This window comes from Miniopterus natalensis, chromosome 1, assembly GCF_054644295.1.
Source record: "Miniopterus natalensis isolate mMinNat1 chromosome 1, mMinNat1.hap1, whole genome shotgun sequence".
Lineage (NCBI taxonomy): Eukaryota > Metazoa > Chordata > Mammalia > Chiroptera > Miniopteridae > Miniopterus > Miniopterus natalensis.
Genome location: NC_142081.1, coordinates 187,403,779 through 187,420,593, shown reverse-complemented (window position 1 = coordinate 187,420,593; position 16,815 = coordinate 187,403,779). Strand labels below are relative to the sequence as shown.

The following is a 16,815-nucleotide window of genomic DNA, read 5'->3' as shown; positions in this document are numbered from 1 at the left end:
GGACTCTGGGATTGCAGTCACTGGTGAGGAAGGAAGACATTGCTCCCAGCTAACCGCCAGGCAGACTGGCAAAGAGGTTGAAAATAGCGTAGGAGAAGGGGACACTGGCTGGGAATCTGATGGATGAATGCAGACCAGAGATGCTGGTTCCCGAAGATAGTGTCAGTGGGGCAGAAGAAGCTGAGAAGTATTTGGGGGGACTTAGGGGACAGGAAGAGGAAGGGGTCAAGAACAGTGCACAGCTTTCTGTATGTTGTTCCTGTCTGACAGAGCTCTCTCCTCAGTAAGTGTGCTCAATTTCAATCCTAAATTTCTAAGTTTTATTAAATTTAGAAATACTGTAATTACTATTAAAATGGAAGGATGTTAGAGTGATATTTAATTCTAAACCACATGTCCCTTTACAAATGATATATTGAGCACCAGGAAATAGTATAGTTTTTAAAACTATCTTGCATATAAGAAAACTGAGGTATCTAGAGATTATCATTTTTTCCTTTGTGAAAGGTGATTTCTTTAGGTACATGGAATGTAATTTTAGTGGGAAAAACAGCTAGCTAGAAGTAATCAGTAAGTGAAACTGCCTTTAAATTCCATCGGATAGGCTCCTTTTTTTCTATTCTAGAAATGTTTGTTATGAGCATTTGAGCCTCTTACACTTAGGTTCTGGCATAGGTACAAGTAGCTTGGTATGTCATTAACCCTTCACGTGCCTATGCCCCACTTTGGATGAGGAATTTTTTGAGAATTCAGTGTATGGTTCTTGATTATTGGAACATGGTTCCTTTGCTGTAGGTACAGGTCGTATAACTAACTTCAATAGGAGTTATATGTTTTTTGTGAAAGAGGTTGGAGTAAATGCTGAACTATCATGTTTCCCCATTACCTTCTGTGTGATCTCATGTCACTTTGTGCCTCGATCATTATATTCCAACCACTCTGGCTTTTTCTGATTTTAAGCATTCCAGATGTTTCCACCCCAGGGTCTCATGCTTGCTTTCCCTTTGCCAGCAGTAGTCTTCACCCAGATCTTTTATGGTAGGCGGCTGTTTCTCACTCATGTCTCAATTCAAATATTAGCTCCCCTCAAGCCTTTCTTATCCTTCCGAATCATTTCCATCTCATTTCCCTGCTCTCATTTTCTCATGACACTTATTACTATCTGGTATTATCCTATGTACTTATTTGCTTTTGTAATTTTTGACTGTCTTTACTAGAACGTCAGGTATATGAGAACAGGGATGTTGTCTTCATTGCCACCATTTGCTTAGTACCTAGAACGGCTCAAACACTTGCTGAATAAATAAGTGTTTTCTTAATAAAATCAGTACATTCTGAATATAAATGGAAAGTTACTTAGAAAGCAGAAAGAATTCATAAGGCATTAAAACTTAAAAATTTTATTAAATTTGTGAATTTATGTATTATATATTAAAACAAGGCTATTCCAATAGATATTTACATTATCATTTCAACTGCGTAAACATGTGTAATCATATGGAAAAGGAAACTGGGGGAAAGGAAAGAGTTTATATGTTAGTAAGTCAATGGATTTTTTTCAACTTAAAAAATTCCTCTAAATGTTATATTTTTGTGTTAAATTGAACAGTTATGACAGTTTTCATAAGCATTTACAGAGCCAAATAATTTTTAAATTACCTCAATTTATGAATTCAGATTATTATGCAATTTGACAAGTAATTAAATTGCTAATCTAAGCTACAGTACTGGTAGGGTAAGAATTAAAGTTTTGTTAGGCTGTTGCATCTTATGTCAACACATATACTGCTAATAAGCATTCTGTTTCATTCATAACATGGGCTATAGAGGTAAGTAATTTTTAACCGAGAGAATTAGTTAATTATCAAGAGTATTGTACAATATTTAGCTGCCTCTTTTTGTCCCTAGGTTTCCTTTACCTAGTCATCCTGCAGCACCTCCTGAACATCTTAAGGAACCTTTGGTGTACATGAGGAAAGCACAGGTTGGCTACTGTTTACTTTTTATTTTTCCATGCCAGGTTATATAACTCAGAGTGCAAGATCCTTCTTGGTGTCAGGAGTATACATTACTCACTGTATGAAAAACTAGGTAAGCACCAATGAAGTGATGTGAATAGTATTTACATACTCTTCCTTTTTACTTTCAGTAACCAAGGATCACACCTATTTAAAGCAATCCTGAAAATGTTGAGTAGAAAAAAATATTATATCCCATGCCATCTGAAATTTAAAATATGATAGAAATTCCTCCTGCTCTGTGATATTAAAGGAATGAAATGGGAATGAACTGACACACTCTCCCCTTAAAATTTTGGCTTTTGAAGCCAGTGTTGCTGATAGTGTATGTGAAATATATTTGTTCTCACAGCAGGCTGTTATGTACTAATTGTGTTCTGTTGTGGAACTCAAGTGAACCTGAAATCTAAAATGGTCTGAAAACAACTAAAAATAACTTTAAAATAATAAAAATAAAATAATTTAAACAGAAAAACTGTAAAAATCTGTTAATAAAATAACTCCTGTCATGTGTCCCTAACTCTAAACTATCCTTTGCCTCTGGTCAGCCAGGTCCACCTTCCTGCCAGGATTTAAGAGTGATATTTAATTTTAAACCACGTTTCTTTACAAATGCTATATTGAGCACCATGAAATAATATAGTTTTGAAAACTATCTTGCAGATAAGAAATACTGAGGTATCTAGAGATTACAGTTCAAGTCTCATCGCTTACCTTCTCACACTGTCCCTCCGCATCCTGCCACTCCCCTCCCCACTTCCACACACATATACATTCTCTCTGTCTAACCCCCCTTGATCTCTCTCAGTTGTTCCAGCAGAACCATTGCTCATGAGGTTGCTTGTACCTGAAACTGTCTCCCCACAAATCCCACGTATTTTTGGCCAACTTACGCACATTCTTCAGGTATCAGGTTAGATGGTAGTTTCTTTTGGAAGGCTCTCTGATCCCCAGATCTCAGATTCTCAGGTCCTTTTCTCCAGTCTTCCACATGGGAAGCACCCTGTACTTCCTACCACAATACTTGGGTTGTTTGTATTGCTACCTAGATTCTGTAGTCTCTGTGAAACAGGATCAGTGTCTCTCTTTTTACAGCTGTATCTCCAGCATCTGGCACAGTGACTGGCCCATAGTAGATGCTCAGCAGATGTTACTTAAAATGATGAATGAATTGAATGAACAACAGCAACAAAAAAGAAAATGTTCCCTCCTGAAAAATACTTATACCCCTTTTCCTAGTATAATTATACATCTAGAACCTTATCTGAAGGAAAGAATCAGAGAAACATAGAAATTTGTGTTCATGATAAGAGTAAAAAAATTAGAAGAATCTAAAGAATAGCAATAGGGCTTGCTGAAATATAACATGGCATTTCCAAAAGACAGTGTTACACAGGCATCAAAAATATCATTTTCAAAGAAATATTACGAAATAAGAAAGTGCATTCAATGTAATCTTAAATGGAAGAATCAAAATATGTAACAATATATTTCCACTTTAACTATGTACATGAGTGTGTATATGCATACACATATACATCTCATACATATATATACTTATGTACGTAGAAAAAAATGAAAGAAGAGAATGAAATGTTAATAGTGGTTACTTTTGGCTGATGGAAATTTGTGGATGTTTAGTTATTTTATTGTTCACATATTCTGTTTTCCAAATTATCTTAAATAAATGTATTACATTTGTAATCAAAGAAGAATTACTAAAATCTTTTCCCATTAGGTAGCTGAGTTATGTTTATTTTGTTTTACTTTATTTTTTGTCAGAGTGAAGAAAATAGCTTTTTAATTTTATAACTTAAAGGTTTTTTTTACATACCATATATTTGTTATACAGTTTTTAAAGACTTCTTATTTATTTCCATTGTTATAAAAATGTAGCAAGGTGATAGCAAATACCCATTTAAAGATTTCTATACAATTGTGATTCTTTTATAAATCTTTGCCTCTCATGGCTTAGAAATTACCTTATTTATAAAACTATTGAAATCCTTTGTTAATATCATACATCCCAATTATTAGGGAAACTGATTTGAAGGCAACAGTAATTTCATTTGGCGAGGATATGAGTTTGGGCAAAAGGTAATGTCTTCCTATTTAAACATTTCAAATGTAAAAGGCTGTTCATTTTCCTTCTAAGTAACATTTTAAAGTTTTACTTATTTTATAAGCCTTTGGGTAGAAAACATCACTTACTTTTGGGGGAGGGTATTAGTACACTGTCATTTTTCAAGAACTTATTTGCTACTTCCACTCTTTTTGGGTGCTAAGTGTATATTGAAATTTTTGTTTAAATAATAGCATACACATAACTATGATTTCTCTTTTGAGCATTTCCTTTTGAGACTTAGGGCTTATTTGGTCACTTCTACAAATAGAACCTGAGAAAAATTATCTATAAAACTGGAGCTAAAGTGGACCTTCAGGTTTATCCAGTCTAACCCCTGGAGTTTATCTCCTTTTGCTCAAGTACTCCTGGAGACAGGGAAATCACAATGTCACTGACTTAAGCCATTTTGGTTAAGTCATTCCACTTGCCGAGTTTCTTTCTTACAGTAAACAGTCATAGGCTCCTTCTAACATTTATCCACTGGTCCTAGTATTGTGCATGGCATATAGAAAGCATTCAATATATGTTAGTCAGTGAGTGAACAAAGGAATGAGTAAATACCACCAAATTGAGATTAGAGTCCTTGAGGGAACCTGAAGGATGACCCACCTGATAAGCAGCCACTTTCTCCATCTTGGACTCCCCTTGCTGTCAGGAAATTCTCTTTCTGTTTCTGATGTCTATGGAAATGACTTCTCTAACCATTTGACTGAAGTTCTTGCAAGGGGTAGCTTGAAAAAGCCTTGCCAACCTTGTCATTGTGTCATAAATATGGAACGGGGGCTGGAGAAGACGACGAACCACTAGGAGGACTTTTCTTTCATTATTTTTAGGATTTTAAAGGAAGTGGTGTGTGTTCTAGTACAACTAGAAGTTTTGGTATATCTGGCTTCCTCTGTCTGCTCGTTCTTTTGTGTTCTTTCTGTGGTTATGACATAGGGACTGATACAGCCCTTTGACACTTTTTGAACCTGTCCCATATTATATGTGAATGTGTCTTACCCGCCCCACCCCCCAGCACAGAAGTGATATGTTTCTGGGGACAGGGATTCCATTTTATTCATCTTTACTAGCATGTGTTTAATAGATACCTGGTAAATAGTTGTTGGATCATTGTCTTTTTATTATTTGAGAACCCAGCTACTATACCTCATTTTTTCCTGTTCTAGCCACAAAAATCCCATTTTTAAAAAATTGAACATACTTTTCCTCTTTCTTCTCTTCAATTTTAAAAAAGTTTTTGTATGTTTTTATTTATTTTAAAGAGAGAAGGGAGAGGGATAGAGGGATAGAAACATTGATGAGAGAGAAACATCAATCTGCTGCCTCCTACACGCCACCTGTTGGGGGTTGAGCCCACAACCCGGGCATGTGCCTTTATGGGGAATCTACCCGTGACCTCTTGTTTCATGGGTCAGCGCTCAACCACTGAGCCACACCAGCCGGGCCTCCCTTCACTTTTCAGTCATGTTTTTTCTTCTCTTCTGGGTTATTTCTAAGATTCTGCTTTAGTTGTGGAGTCCAGAAAAAAATAAGTGGATAAAGATTTGTTCAACATTGCTTCATTCTTTTTAAGAAATTTTTCTTTATTGTTGAAAGTATTACAGAAGTCCCTTTTTTTACCCCATTGACCCCCTTCACCCCACCCCATCTCCTCCTCCAGGCCTTCACCCCACTGTTGTCTGTGTCCATGGGTTATGCATTTATGCATATAAATTCTTTGGTTAATCTCTCCCACCCGCCCCCCACACCTTCCCTCTGGAATTCGTCAGCCTGTTCCATGCTTCTATGTCACTGGATCTATTTTGTTCATCAGTTTATTATGTTCTTTATATCATTGCTTCATTCCTAATATTTTTTTCATTCTATTCTCCTGCATTCTTTCTAAAAGTTTCCTTATTAACAAAATGAAGGTAATGAGACATATGTCACAGGATTAATAAAACAATATATGTAAACCATGTAAATTACATACATCTCTTTCCTAAACTTTTTTCATTCAAAATACTTTCTCCTGATGTTTGATTTCTTTTCTGTGTAACTTAAAACTATTTTCTCTGTATATCTGACATCTAGTGATAAATATAAATTGAAATATTTGGTATAGTGGGATATTTATTTAGAACTATGATTAATAATTGAAAATTGTACTTTATAGAAAACACCTAAATAAAGATGTTTTTGCCAAAATAAATTTTTAAAGGATGAATTTACAAATATGTTTTAGAATATCTTGTTAAGGTGTCATTCCAGAAGTGTTATTCTATTTTGAATGGCCTTATGTTTGAGATTTTAGTGGGCTTTATGCTTACATTACTTAGAGTAGAAATCTGTTCAGTTATTGAGCATCTGTTATGTGCTGGATAACGTGTGATAACGTGCCGTGAGAGTGAGGGAGTGGAGCAATAGGCACCTAATGCCCACTGGCGGGGGGACCCGGTAAGAGAAGGCCTAGTAGAGGTGAGGACCTGAAAGGTGAGTAAGATTTATCCAGATAAAGTGGGAATAAGTATGCTGGGGACCGAAGTAGAGCATGGAGAGTATATTCCAGGTGAAGAGAGCAAGGGATTTAAATGTGTGTTAGAGAAGAAGCTGTGTGTAATGATAGCTATAGTAACAGCTATCAGTGCTTGAATGACGATTATCATTATGTCACTGTTCAAAGGACTTTACGTCTTAAACTACATAAAGGAGATATTATTCTACTTTTACTAACTGGTTATAACTGTCCTTTTTGAATAATGTAATATATAGTTCTCTCCTTTTCTCACTTGGTCTAAATTTTGGAACTTTGGTATTATTTTATTTTGGTTTCAGTAAATCAGAAGTAGCCTTTAGGCATATTTTAGTATAAAGTAAAAAAAGTATGATATTTTATCTTGGCATTAAAAAGAATAGTTTACTAAAATATGATATATATCAATAATCAATCTATGACTATTAAATTACCTTATTTCAAGTTTATAAGAAATGTAGGGGATAGAGAATTGGGTAATCAATACTGTGAAAAGCAGTAAGGCAAATCCAGATTGTGACACATTCTCAAATATAACTCTCTTGGCCTCCTCAAAAAAATCAATATCATGGAAAAAAATGACAGAGTCTCTAGACTAAGCTACATTGAAAGAAACATAACAATCACATGTAATGTAATGCATGAATTTTTAAATGTAATACATGGATTTTTTAAAAACTACAAAAGACATTTTGGGGGCAACTGGAAAATTTTGAACATGGACTAAATATTAGATGATATGAAATATTATCATTAATTTTTTAGGTGTGATAGTGGTTTTGTGGTTATGTAGAAGGTTCTTATTCTTAGAACATTTAAACTAAAGTATTTAGGGGCGAAAAGTCATGTTTGGAAAAATGACAATATAATGATTTCTGTAAAATTTTACTTTTTACCAGGTCATTCACACTATTCCTGAGTATTAATCATTTATAAAATGCTAAAATTTAATTTACCTTTTTATTATCTGCTATTTTTTCTTATAATGCGTATCACTATATGACATTGATTTTTTATCTCTCCGCATTCCCATCCTCCACTAGAATGTCAGTTCTATGAGTACTGAAACTTTCTGTAATTTATGGCTTAATTCATAGCACTAAGGGTAGTAGGCAGTAATCAATATTTGTTGACTGAACTAATGTATGACTAACCAACCTCGCCATTTCTATATAGTGCATAATATCTTTAATTTTTTTTTACCAGTTTTTTAAAATCAGTTTCAGTATTGTTAACCGGAATCAATAATAGATTGTTCTTTATGTTTCAGGGAAGTTGGGAAAAAAGAATTTTGAAGAGTTTAAATAGTATGTGCACTGAACTGAGTATCCCATTGGCACGAAAGGTAAGCCCTAGGAAGTATCATGAAGTTATAACTTAGGAAGATTTATCTTTTTTTAATGTATATCAGTTTGTTTTGAAAAAAGCCTAAAGAAGACTAATTATGTAGATGTGTTCTGTATAGATTTCTATTATGTATACTGTAATGCTTTTTGTAATAAACCTATAACTTGAGAATAAACAGAAATAAAGTATAGAATCTACAGTATAGATTACTTAGAAATTTGGCTATAAAGGTTATGGGTGTACTTTAAAGATTTCATTTACATGTAGACTCATTACTTTTTGGCTAAAATTAGCACAATAGCCATATTTTCGAATTAGAGATGGAGTTCAGACATACTATCATCTTGTGATAGCCAATATGGTGCCATCTTTCAGTATTAATATCATCAATGAAAAGAACAATTTGTTCTCTCTGCAAAACTATTTAGATTGAATGGTATTAGCTTTACTTCGATCTAATACTCAACATTTATCTGTCAGTCCGGGCTTTGAAGGGGGAGAGATGAAAAAGGAGAGAAGAGGAATGTTCTCTCCTTGAGGAATGTTCTGGATTCTTTAACACTGCTCACAATAGGAAAGGACGAGTTTCTGTTCACTTTCTCTCCCTACCTGCTGTTGAGTCCCTGCTGCTGAACAGAATGCAGTGGATGCACTTTGGATAATATCCAAGGACAAGTCACTGAAGACACCAGAAGGACGGTGTTAAAACAGATGAATTTATATTAAAAACTGTTGAAATATGTAGTATTGTGTAATATGTTGTGTTTCATATGGGAAGGTGATGCTACAGTCTCTTGGCCAGCCCCCTTTGCGATGTATTTATGAGATTGCTGGATGGGGTAAGAGGTGTAGTATGTGGCTGAGGAGCAGTTTTGTTGTGTGAAATTGACTGGCCAGTACAGATTATTTACTTTCTTTTCTTGGACTCATTAGCTGAGCCATTGAAACTAGATACAATAGTTAAATAATAATAATTTGTCATTCCAGAAAAGTTTATGTGTAATGAAATTACTTTTTCTTATGTTATAGTAGCTTATTTAAACTTTCATGTAAGTTATTGATTCTTATTTTTCAGCTGCATTGCTAAACTTCACAAAATGAAACCAATTTTTAAATTGCCTTTTTTAGAGGCCAGTTGGAGAACAGAAAGAACTTCTCAATAAATGGAATGAAATGGGAACTGATGAACCAGGTATATGAAGAACTTTTTTCAAAATGTGGTAGTGGGAAAAATTGCCATCTTAATTGTGGGTCCAGAATAATATTAATAGTACTTTTGGACAGATAACAGTACTCCCTTCCCACTAATTTACTGTCATCTGTTTTGTATGCTTGGCAGTTTGAAAATTTCTAACTTTGGTCAGTGTTCTCTATTATTTTGAGGCCATTTTAATCACTTATCCTCTTTTTAAAGCAGCCATTTGAAAATATTTTGATAAAAGAGTAAATTAAATCATTCATAGATTTCTTAGACTCATAGTTAAGGTAAATATTTTTCCAGCTTCAATTCTGTTGAGATGTTAAAGATAGGTTAAATGGTGAAAAGTTTTAAGACTTCTAAAATGTTTCTAAGAACTTATTTTTGAATCATTTTAATATTTAGGGGGAAGGAATGGGCGGGGAGAGATTAATCAAAGAACTTACATGTTTATAAGCATAACCCATGGACACAGACACTGGTCTGGGGAAGGCCTGGGGATGGGGTGGATGCGGGGCGGAGGGGATCAATGGGGATCAAAAGGGGACATCTGTAATATTTTCAACAATAAAGATAAAGAAACAAATAAATAAATAAATACTTTTTAAAATGGAGTCAATTTTATAAACATATAATGAGTGACAACTATATATAATTTACTGAGATAAACAGATATATATAATTGCATAAGTAGACATGTACATAATCGCTCACTACTCCTTAAAAATAATTGTGGGGGACTGGGCAAGAAATAAGTGCTAAATGCTGTAACATAGGAAGCAGTGCTTTACAGAAGTTCAGGACTTTTATATTGACATTGTTTTTTCAGTTATAAATAATCTATTACAAATTTATAAAAGAGAGACTCTCAGTTTCTTTCAGAAATTGTCATCTAGGCTGTCAAGGGGGAGGGACTATCTTTTTATTTTTGTGTTCCCAATACTTAATACAATGTACGGCAAACAATACTCCACTAATGTTTGAAGTAATATAGCTGCACAGCAACATATACAAGAGTCGTTAACATTTATTATTAATAAACATTTGTGTAATATGTTAACTGAAATTTTTTTTTTAATCTGCCATCTTAATTCTAGATTTAAGCCTTTTCCGACCGGTTTATGCACCTAAAGATTTTCTTGAGGTAAGTTCTGTTGGTTGCATGTATGTATGTTAATGAGGGGAAATGTGAAAGAAATGATACAAGAATATCTCCAGTCATAGGAATCACCATGTAAACAGCTCCTGAGCCAGTGGAGCAGTGGAGTGACATGATCAGATCTGTGTTTGGAAATTGCTCTTGAAAAATACATTGGAATGTAGAAAAATTAGAGGCAAGTAAGTCAATTAGGAAGATTTTTGTTTAAAAATAGTAACTATAAATCATGTGGCCTGCTGCTGGCACATATAGGTGCTCAGGGAATCTTTTCCGTTTTTATTCAATACCTCCTTGTTCTCTAGAAAGTAGTCCAGGCAATAAACAGTGTGAACACAGGGGCCATTAAATGGCACATTACAGATGACAGGTTGGTACATTCTGCCCCATCTTGACCAGACTCTCAGGTATCCCTGGTGGTGGGCATGTATAGATAATCAGCTGCAAGTTAATCCTATCTTTAACTGCTCTGTGTCTCCAACAGGTAGAACAATGCTTAGCATATACTTGCTCAATAAATAGTTGTTGAATGAATGAGTGAATGAATGAATCTTTCACATTTTAATTTTATCTCTTTTCTGAACCTGTTGTCTCTGATACCAGTTTGCCAGCATTAAACATTGTTAGAATTTTTTTCAGGCCTTTTGGAGTTCTAAATAGTTTCCTTTTAGCTTTAAAGAGAAGTTAGGTTGGTCAGAAACTGCCTTTATAGTGATGGCATATTCCTCTTAGCTTATTAAAGCTTTCGAGCTTTCTTTTTCTGGCACTGAGGGCTAAAATTTCATGTAATTTATATATAGTTATCTTTAACTATGTTTGCTCCTAATAGTCAGACATTCCGTTTCCTTAGGAACTGTTGCTGATTTGATGCTTTTATTATCCGTGCTGAGATTCTTCTTTAATAAACATTTTCTATAATTATTTCCTTAGTTATAGTTTGTGCATTTCTAATATTTTCTCTTTCCTGTTACCCCTGTATTCAAAGATTCTTTTTCTAGTCTTTGTTTGTGAGTTTCCAATGTAGTTTTTATAGATCCTTTTTTCCTAGTCTGTATTTGTGAGTTTCCCATGCAGTATTTGTATAATTAGGATAAAATCATGCTGTTCTCTATTAGTCTATATTTAACACTGTTGATTCTTTGCTAAATCTTTTTTTTTAAACAAATACCTTTGATAGTTTCAGTTTCAATTTAGTGTTTCAATTTTATGAAACTTTTAGTATTATAGCACATTCCATTTTATCAGCCATTAGTTATCAGTTCATTAATGCCTTCCTCTGATATGATAGTGTTTCTGTCATCATAATCTCCTTCACTGTATTCCTGATGGTTTCATTCCCTCAAGAGTTTCAACTTTAAAATATTTTTTAGAATTATTTTTATTCTTGCCCGGCCGGGCGTGGCTCAGCGGTTGAGCGTTGACCTAGGATCCAGGCATTCGGGGTTCGATTCCCGGCCAGGGCACATACCCGGGTTGCGGGCTTGATTGGTGACTCTCTCATCATTGATGTTTCTGTCTCTCTCTCTTCCTCTCCTTCCCTCTCTCTGAAATCAATAAAGATATATTTAAAAAAAAAAAAAGAATTATCATTATCCTTTCCCCCAAATGAATGTTAATTGATAGAAAAATAAGAAAACATACATAAGAAGAAAATTTTAAACAAAAATGACTCATAAATACCATCATACAGCAATAAACACTATAATTATAATTTTTAAAAACATATATTGTGAACATTTTTTTCATGTTACCTACATTACTTATTACACTGTAATTTTTTTGTGAATCGATCATTATTTATTTAAGTGATTCCCTCTCATGGGTGTCTTAAGTTGTTATATGTTTTTCCATTATAAACACTTCATTAATATTCTTTCTGCACTATTTTTGCAAACATTTTAAATTATTTCCACAACTATACTCCTAGAAGTTAGATTCCTAGATTAAATGATATGCAAATTTCTATGAACTTTGGTTAATTTTGAAAAGTATATAAATTGTCTTTCTTGTTAGCTTGGCTTCTGAAATTTCTGTTGTTTTTCCATGTGGGTTTGGTTTAGAGGCGATACCCTCCAATATTACCTCAGTGTCATGCTAAAAACATTGTCAGTATTTGCTTTTAAAAGGCTTAGAGTTGGTTCTAAAATTTTCCCTGGTAAATATTACAATCAAGCAATTTTTATTCTTCTATCACCTTCCCTGGTAAATTATTATAATCAAACAATTTTTATTTTTTCTTACCATCAAAAAGTTTCCTTTATCATTAAATCTTAAATTTTTAGTTTAAATGGTGGATCATCGGTTAGAGTATTAAGCCATCCGAATGAAAAACATCTTTTATGGTTCTGTAACATTTTAGTACAATTTTACAGTATTTTAAAATGTTATTGAAGTATATGCATAACCCCAAATAGTTTAAATTTTGTGGTGATACACCAAGAATATCATTTCCATTTTTATAAGTGTAAACATTCTATAAAACATTCCCCCAAAAAAACTAATCAATTTTGTTGGATTTGTTTTTAAAGGTATTAATTAATCTTCGCAACCCAAATTATGAAAATGGTGATTCTCTTAGTTTCAGGACTCATTTGGGTTTAATCCAAGTTCCTCTGAAAGTAAAAGACATCCCCGAATTGGTAAGTAGAGGCCTACAAGAAAAACACAAAAAGTATAGATGATCTTGCAGTTTTGACCACATGCAAAATTATATTGAGGAGGATCTTTTCAGAGTTGTTAAAGGGTATAGTAAGAGGTAAATGATTAGAGAAAATTCTGTAAGTAAAAAAATAAATTAATTATGAACTGAATAAGAAAAGTATAAGAAAGGAAACACATTTATAGCATATTATGTGGCTCAGCAGTGAATAACATTTAAAGATATAATGATGCAAACTATTAATATAGATTTAATCAAGAATTTATATATAATTATATTGAAATAATGGAGAGAAGTACATGAGCTAAAAATCCTCATGTACCATTAAAAAACCCCCAGTAGATATCTGAAACTGGTAAATTAAAAATAGGCAGCATACACTTGTTACTCGAAATATGGAGATATGTACCAGAAAAAAAACTGAAAGTGGTTGTCACTGGGTAGTGGGCCAGTTATTAGTGTGTGTGTGTGTGTGTGTGTGTGTGTGTGTGTGTGTGTGTGTGTGTGTGTTTTGGGGAGGAGTGTATAAAATAGCTGCTATTTTGTTGTTATAAGTCTTATAGCTGATTTGACCTCTTAAACTATTTGCTGCGTGTAGAGACAGTGTTGGTGATTAGATTCTGAAGCCTACTAACTAGGGTTTAAATTCTTGCTCTGCCATTTACTGACTGTGTGACCTTGAGCAAATTTTTTTGACCTTGAGCTTTAGTTTTCTTATTTGTAAAATAGGGATGATAATATCTCATAGGAGTGTTGTGCAGATCAGTAAGTTAAGATAGAAGTTATGGGTTGAATTGTGCCCTCTCTCCTCAAAAGGTATGTTGAAATCCTAACCACCAGTACCTGTGAGTGTGACCTGATTTGGAAATAGGATTTTTACAGATAGAGTCAAGTTAAGATGGTGATTATTGGAGTTGGGTGGGCCCTAAATCCAATGTGACTAGTGTCCTCATAAGAAGAGAAGAGACACAGAAAGGAGAAACACAAAGGGAATGTCATATGACAGTGAAGGCATATATTGGAGTGGTGCATCTGTAAGCCAAGGAGCACCAGAGATTGCTGGCAGCATTAGAAGCCACGAGAAAGGCCTGCAACAGATTCCCCCCTAGAGCCTTCAGGGAGAGCATGGCCCTGTTAACACTCTGATTTTGGACTTCTAGCTTTCAGAACTATGAAAATAAATTTCTGTTGTTGAAAGCCACCCAGTTAGTGGAACATGGAAAGCAGTATATAACTTAACCACAGCTACAACTTTGATAAAAGTTAATTTTTAAGAGGTAATTTTTAAAAAGTGTTAAAAAGTCCTATATTAGTAGTGGTTTGTACAAAATGTGATGGCTGTACAGAAGACAAAGTGGCAGAGTCTTCTCCTGGAAGTGGTGGGAAGTCTTCTCAGAGGTATAGTTATTTGAACAAGTTCAAAGGAGTTTGCTAGAAGGAAGCAGGGAGAGTTGGTCATGTACATAAAGGGTCAGCATGTGTGCGAGTGGGACTAATTATGTCGTTTGTCTGAAGGGACCTGGAACTGTTGTGGATTCATTCTTAGCTGTTGAAGAATAAAAGCCTGTGACTAATTTTCCAGAAATTGTGTCTCTTCCCACTAAGAGTATAGTTAGTCCTTTCCCCGTGGTCATTAGGGACAGTGCTCCTGCCATCCCTGATCACAGGGCCTGGCTGTGCAGTGACTTTGACTGCAGGGTGCATGGTTTATCTCTGACCCTGGGCTGTATGAGTATTGAACTTGGTGAGGCTCAGAGTCTTGTGATACTATACTGGATGGCCCTTAAATCTTGTTCACGGTGCTATGTAGACTCATCCATGGTACAAGGAAATTCCTTGAAACTGAAATTTATTAACTCTAAAGTGAAGTTGCCAACTAATTTCTGTTTATTGGTTTAGTCATGTGGAGGCAGCAGGGTGGAACTAGAGATCAGTAGTGTGGTTTAATATTATTAAGCCCCCACTATGTGTCACTTAGCATCATCCTAAGTTCTGGGGGTGCAAATGGGTATGGCATTGTATAGAGTGGGATTTTACCTATGTGATGTGATTATATGGTTTGAAAAAGGTTGAAAAAGGTAACCCATGTGCATAGTTACCTAAATCAGCCTGGAATATCAAAGAAGATGTCCCAGAAGGCATGATATCGTGGGGGAGTTTTGAAGGAAATCTGAGATAAGGGGCCAAGTCTACTGATGTTGAGTAAAAATTAGATGAGATCAGTGAAATAGAAAATGATGTTCAGAGATTTTTTTCATGCTCCTAACATGTCTTAGCATAAGTGTAATTCTCCATTGTGACTATAGAACCTAATACTGAAATGTTTACTGGACTTAAGTTCCTCTGTAGTATGAAGGTCAAATTTATTTTAAAAATCAAATACAGCCTGGATGGTGTGGCTCAGTGGTTGAGCATCAGCCTATGAACCATAAGGTCATGGGTGGATTCCGGGTCAGGGCACATGCCCGGTTGCGGGCTCGATTCCCTGTAGGAGGCATGCAGGAGGCAGCCGATCAATGACTCTCGTCATTGATGTTTCTGTCTCTCTCTCCCTCTCCCTTCCTCTCTCTGAAATCAATAAAATATGTATTTTTTTTAAAAAATTTTAATTAAAAAAACAAATACATTATCATTAATTCTAATTATTTCAACAAAGGAAGAGTTTAAAATAAATGAAAGACGGTTGAAAATGGAAGAATAACATTAAATTTTTACCTCTTTAATCTAAAATATTGGTAACATATGATGCAGTGCTATTTTAAAGTACAGATGAAAATCAAGTTTAGTTAAAAATGGAAGTATAATGGTAGTTATTTAAAATCAATACAAAAATGAAATGTGTGTGTATATTAGGCTCAATAACTGTCTTGTGAGGGACATTAATAAATTACAAACTTAAATAATAATAGATAATTGGGAAGGATTAAAATTAATTTTAGTTTTTAAAGGAGAAGGAAGTTTGGTTTTAGCAATTAAATAGTAACAAAACACTGGAGCAATTAAATATTAATAGAAATATTTAATTACTTAGGGAAGAAAAATAATACAAATAGCATGGGATAGTTATTTATTTTAAAAATAACGGACAAACATGATTGTTCTCCCTAGACATTACTAGATAAGTAGAGGAAGTCTGGAGAATAAATCTAATTTATTCTTATTTTAGCAGAGCACTTGATAGTCTAATTTTACTTAAAAATTAATTTAAGTTGTTTTGGATATTTTCAGTGTTTAGTTGATTAAGAGCTGAGTGAAGTACAGTATCATAGAAAGCACAGATACAGAATTGTATTGGTAGTTTTGGACAATGATTTTAGAAGATAAAATTGACAATTGTTACATATAGTGTGTATATTTCAGAAAATATTTGAATGTTAATAGTTCTTTCCTCAAAGGTTAATTCATTTCTTACTTTATTGGTTAGCCTATTACCTAAAAAGGCAAAAAAATAAGAACTATTTTAAAAAATAGTTTTTAAAACAATGGCATCACCCATATTGGTCATAAGGCATCAAAGTAAAATTTTTTCTTAGGTAGAAGAAATTAGAAGAAAGAACAATACTACTAAAGTCTCTCATTTAGAGAAATATTGTGTCTTTAAGTTTCTTTTCCCATTATATATTTATTTTCCCTAAAAGCTTTTATCTTTTCATGTTTCTTTCACATGAAAATAAGAAATGTAAATGTTACATCGCAATACTCATAGTAGAAATTAGGGCTGTTCTTCCCCTAATGTTGAAATAGTGCATTACTGTTTTCTCCTTTAGGCATTTGAAGGAAGCAAAGATTTGTTTTAT

At 34.0% G+C, this 16,815-nt stretch overlaps 1 protein-coding gene across 6 annotated transcripts in view; it reads left to right on the top strand.

Moving 5' to 3' along the window:
- Positions 1-16,815, top strand: part of TBC1D19 (TBC1 domain family member 19) — an 81,069-nt gene that overhangs the window by 15,105 nt on the left and 49,149 nt on the right. For 4 of the 6 annotated variants that reach the window (XM_016218227.2, XM_016218226.2, XM_016218228.2 and 1 more), the window contains 5 exons: positions 1,909-1,984; positions 7,929-8,003; positions 9,134-9,197; positions 10,301-10,347; positions 12,888-12,998. In XM_016218227.2, the coding sequence (XP_016073713.1) occupies positions 1,909-1,984; positions 7,929-8,003; positions 9,134-9,197; positions 10,301-10,347; positions 12,888-12,998 (373 nt within the window). Of the gene's footprint in view, positions 1-235; positions 1,039-1,908; positions 1,985-7,928; positions 8,004-9,133; positions 9,198-10,300; positions 10,348-12,887; positions 12,999-16,815 lie in introns of those variants that run through there. The other 2 variants (XM_016218229.2, XM_016218231.2) reach the window with 2 other exon arrangements.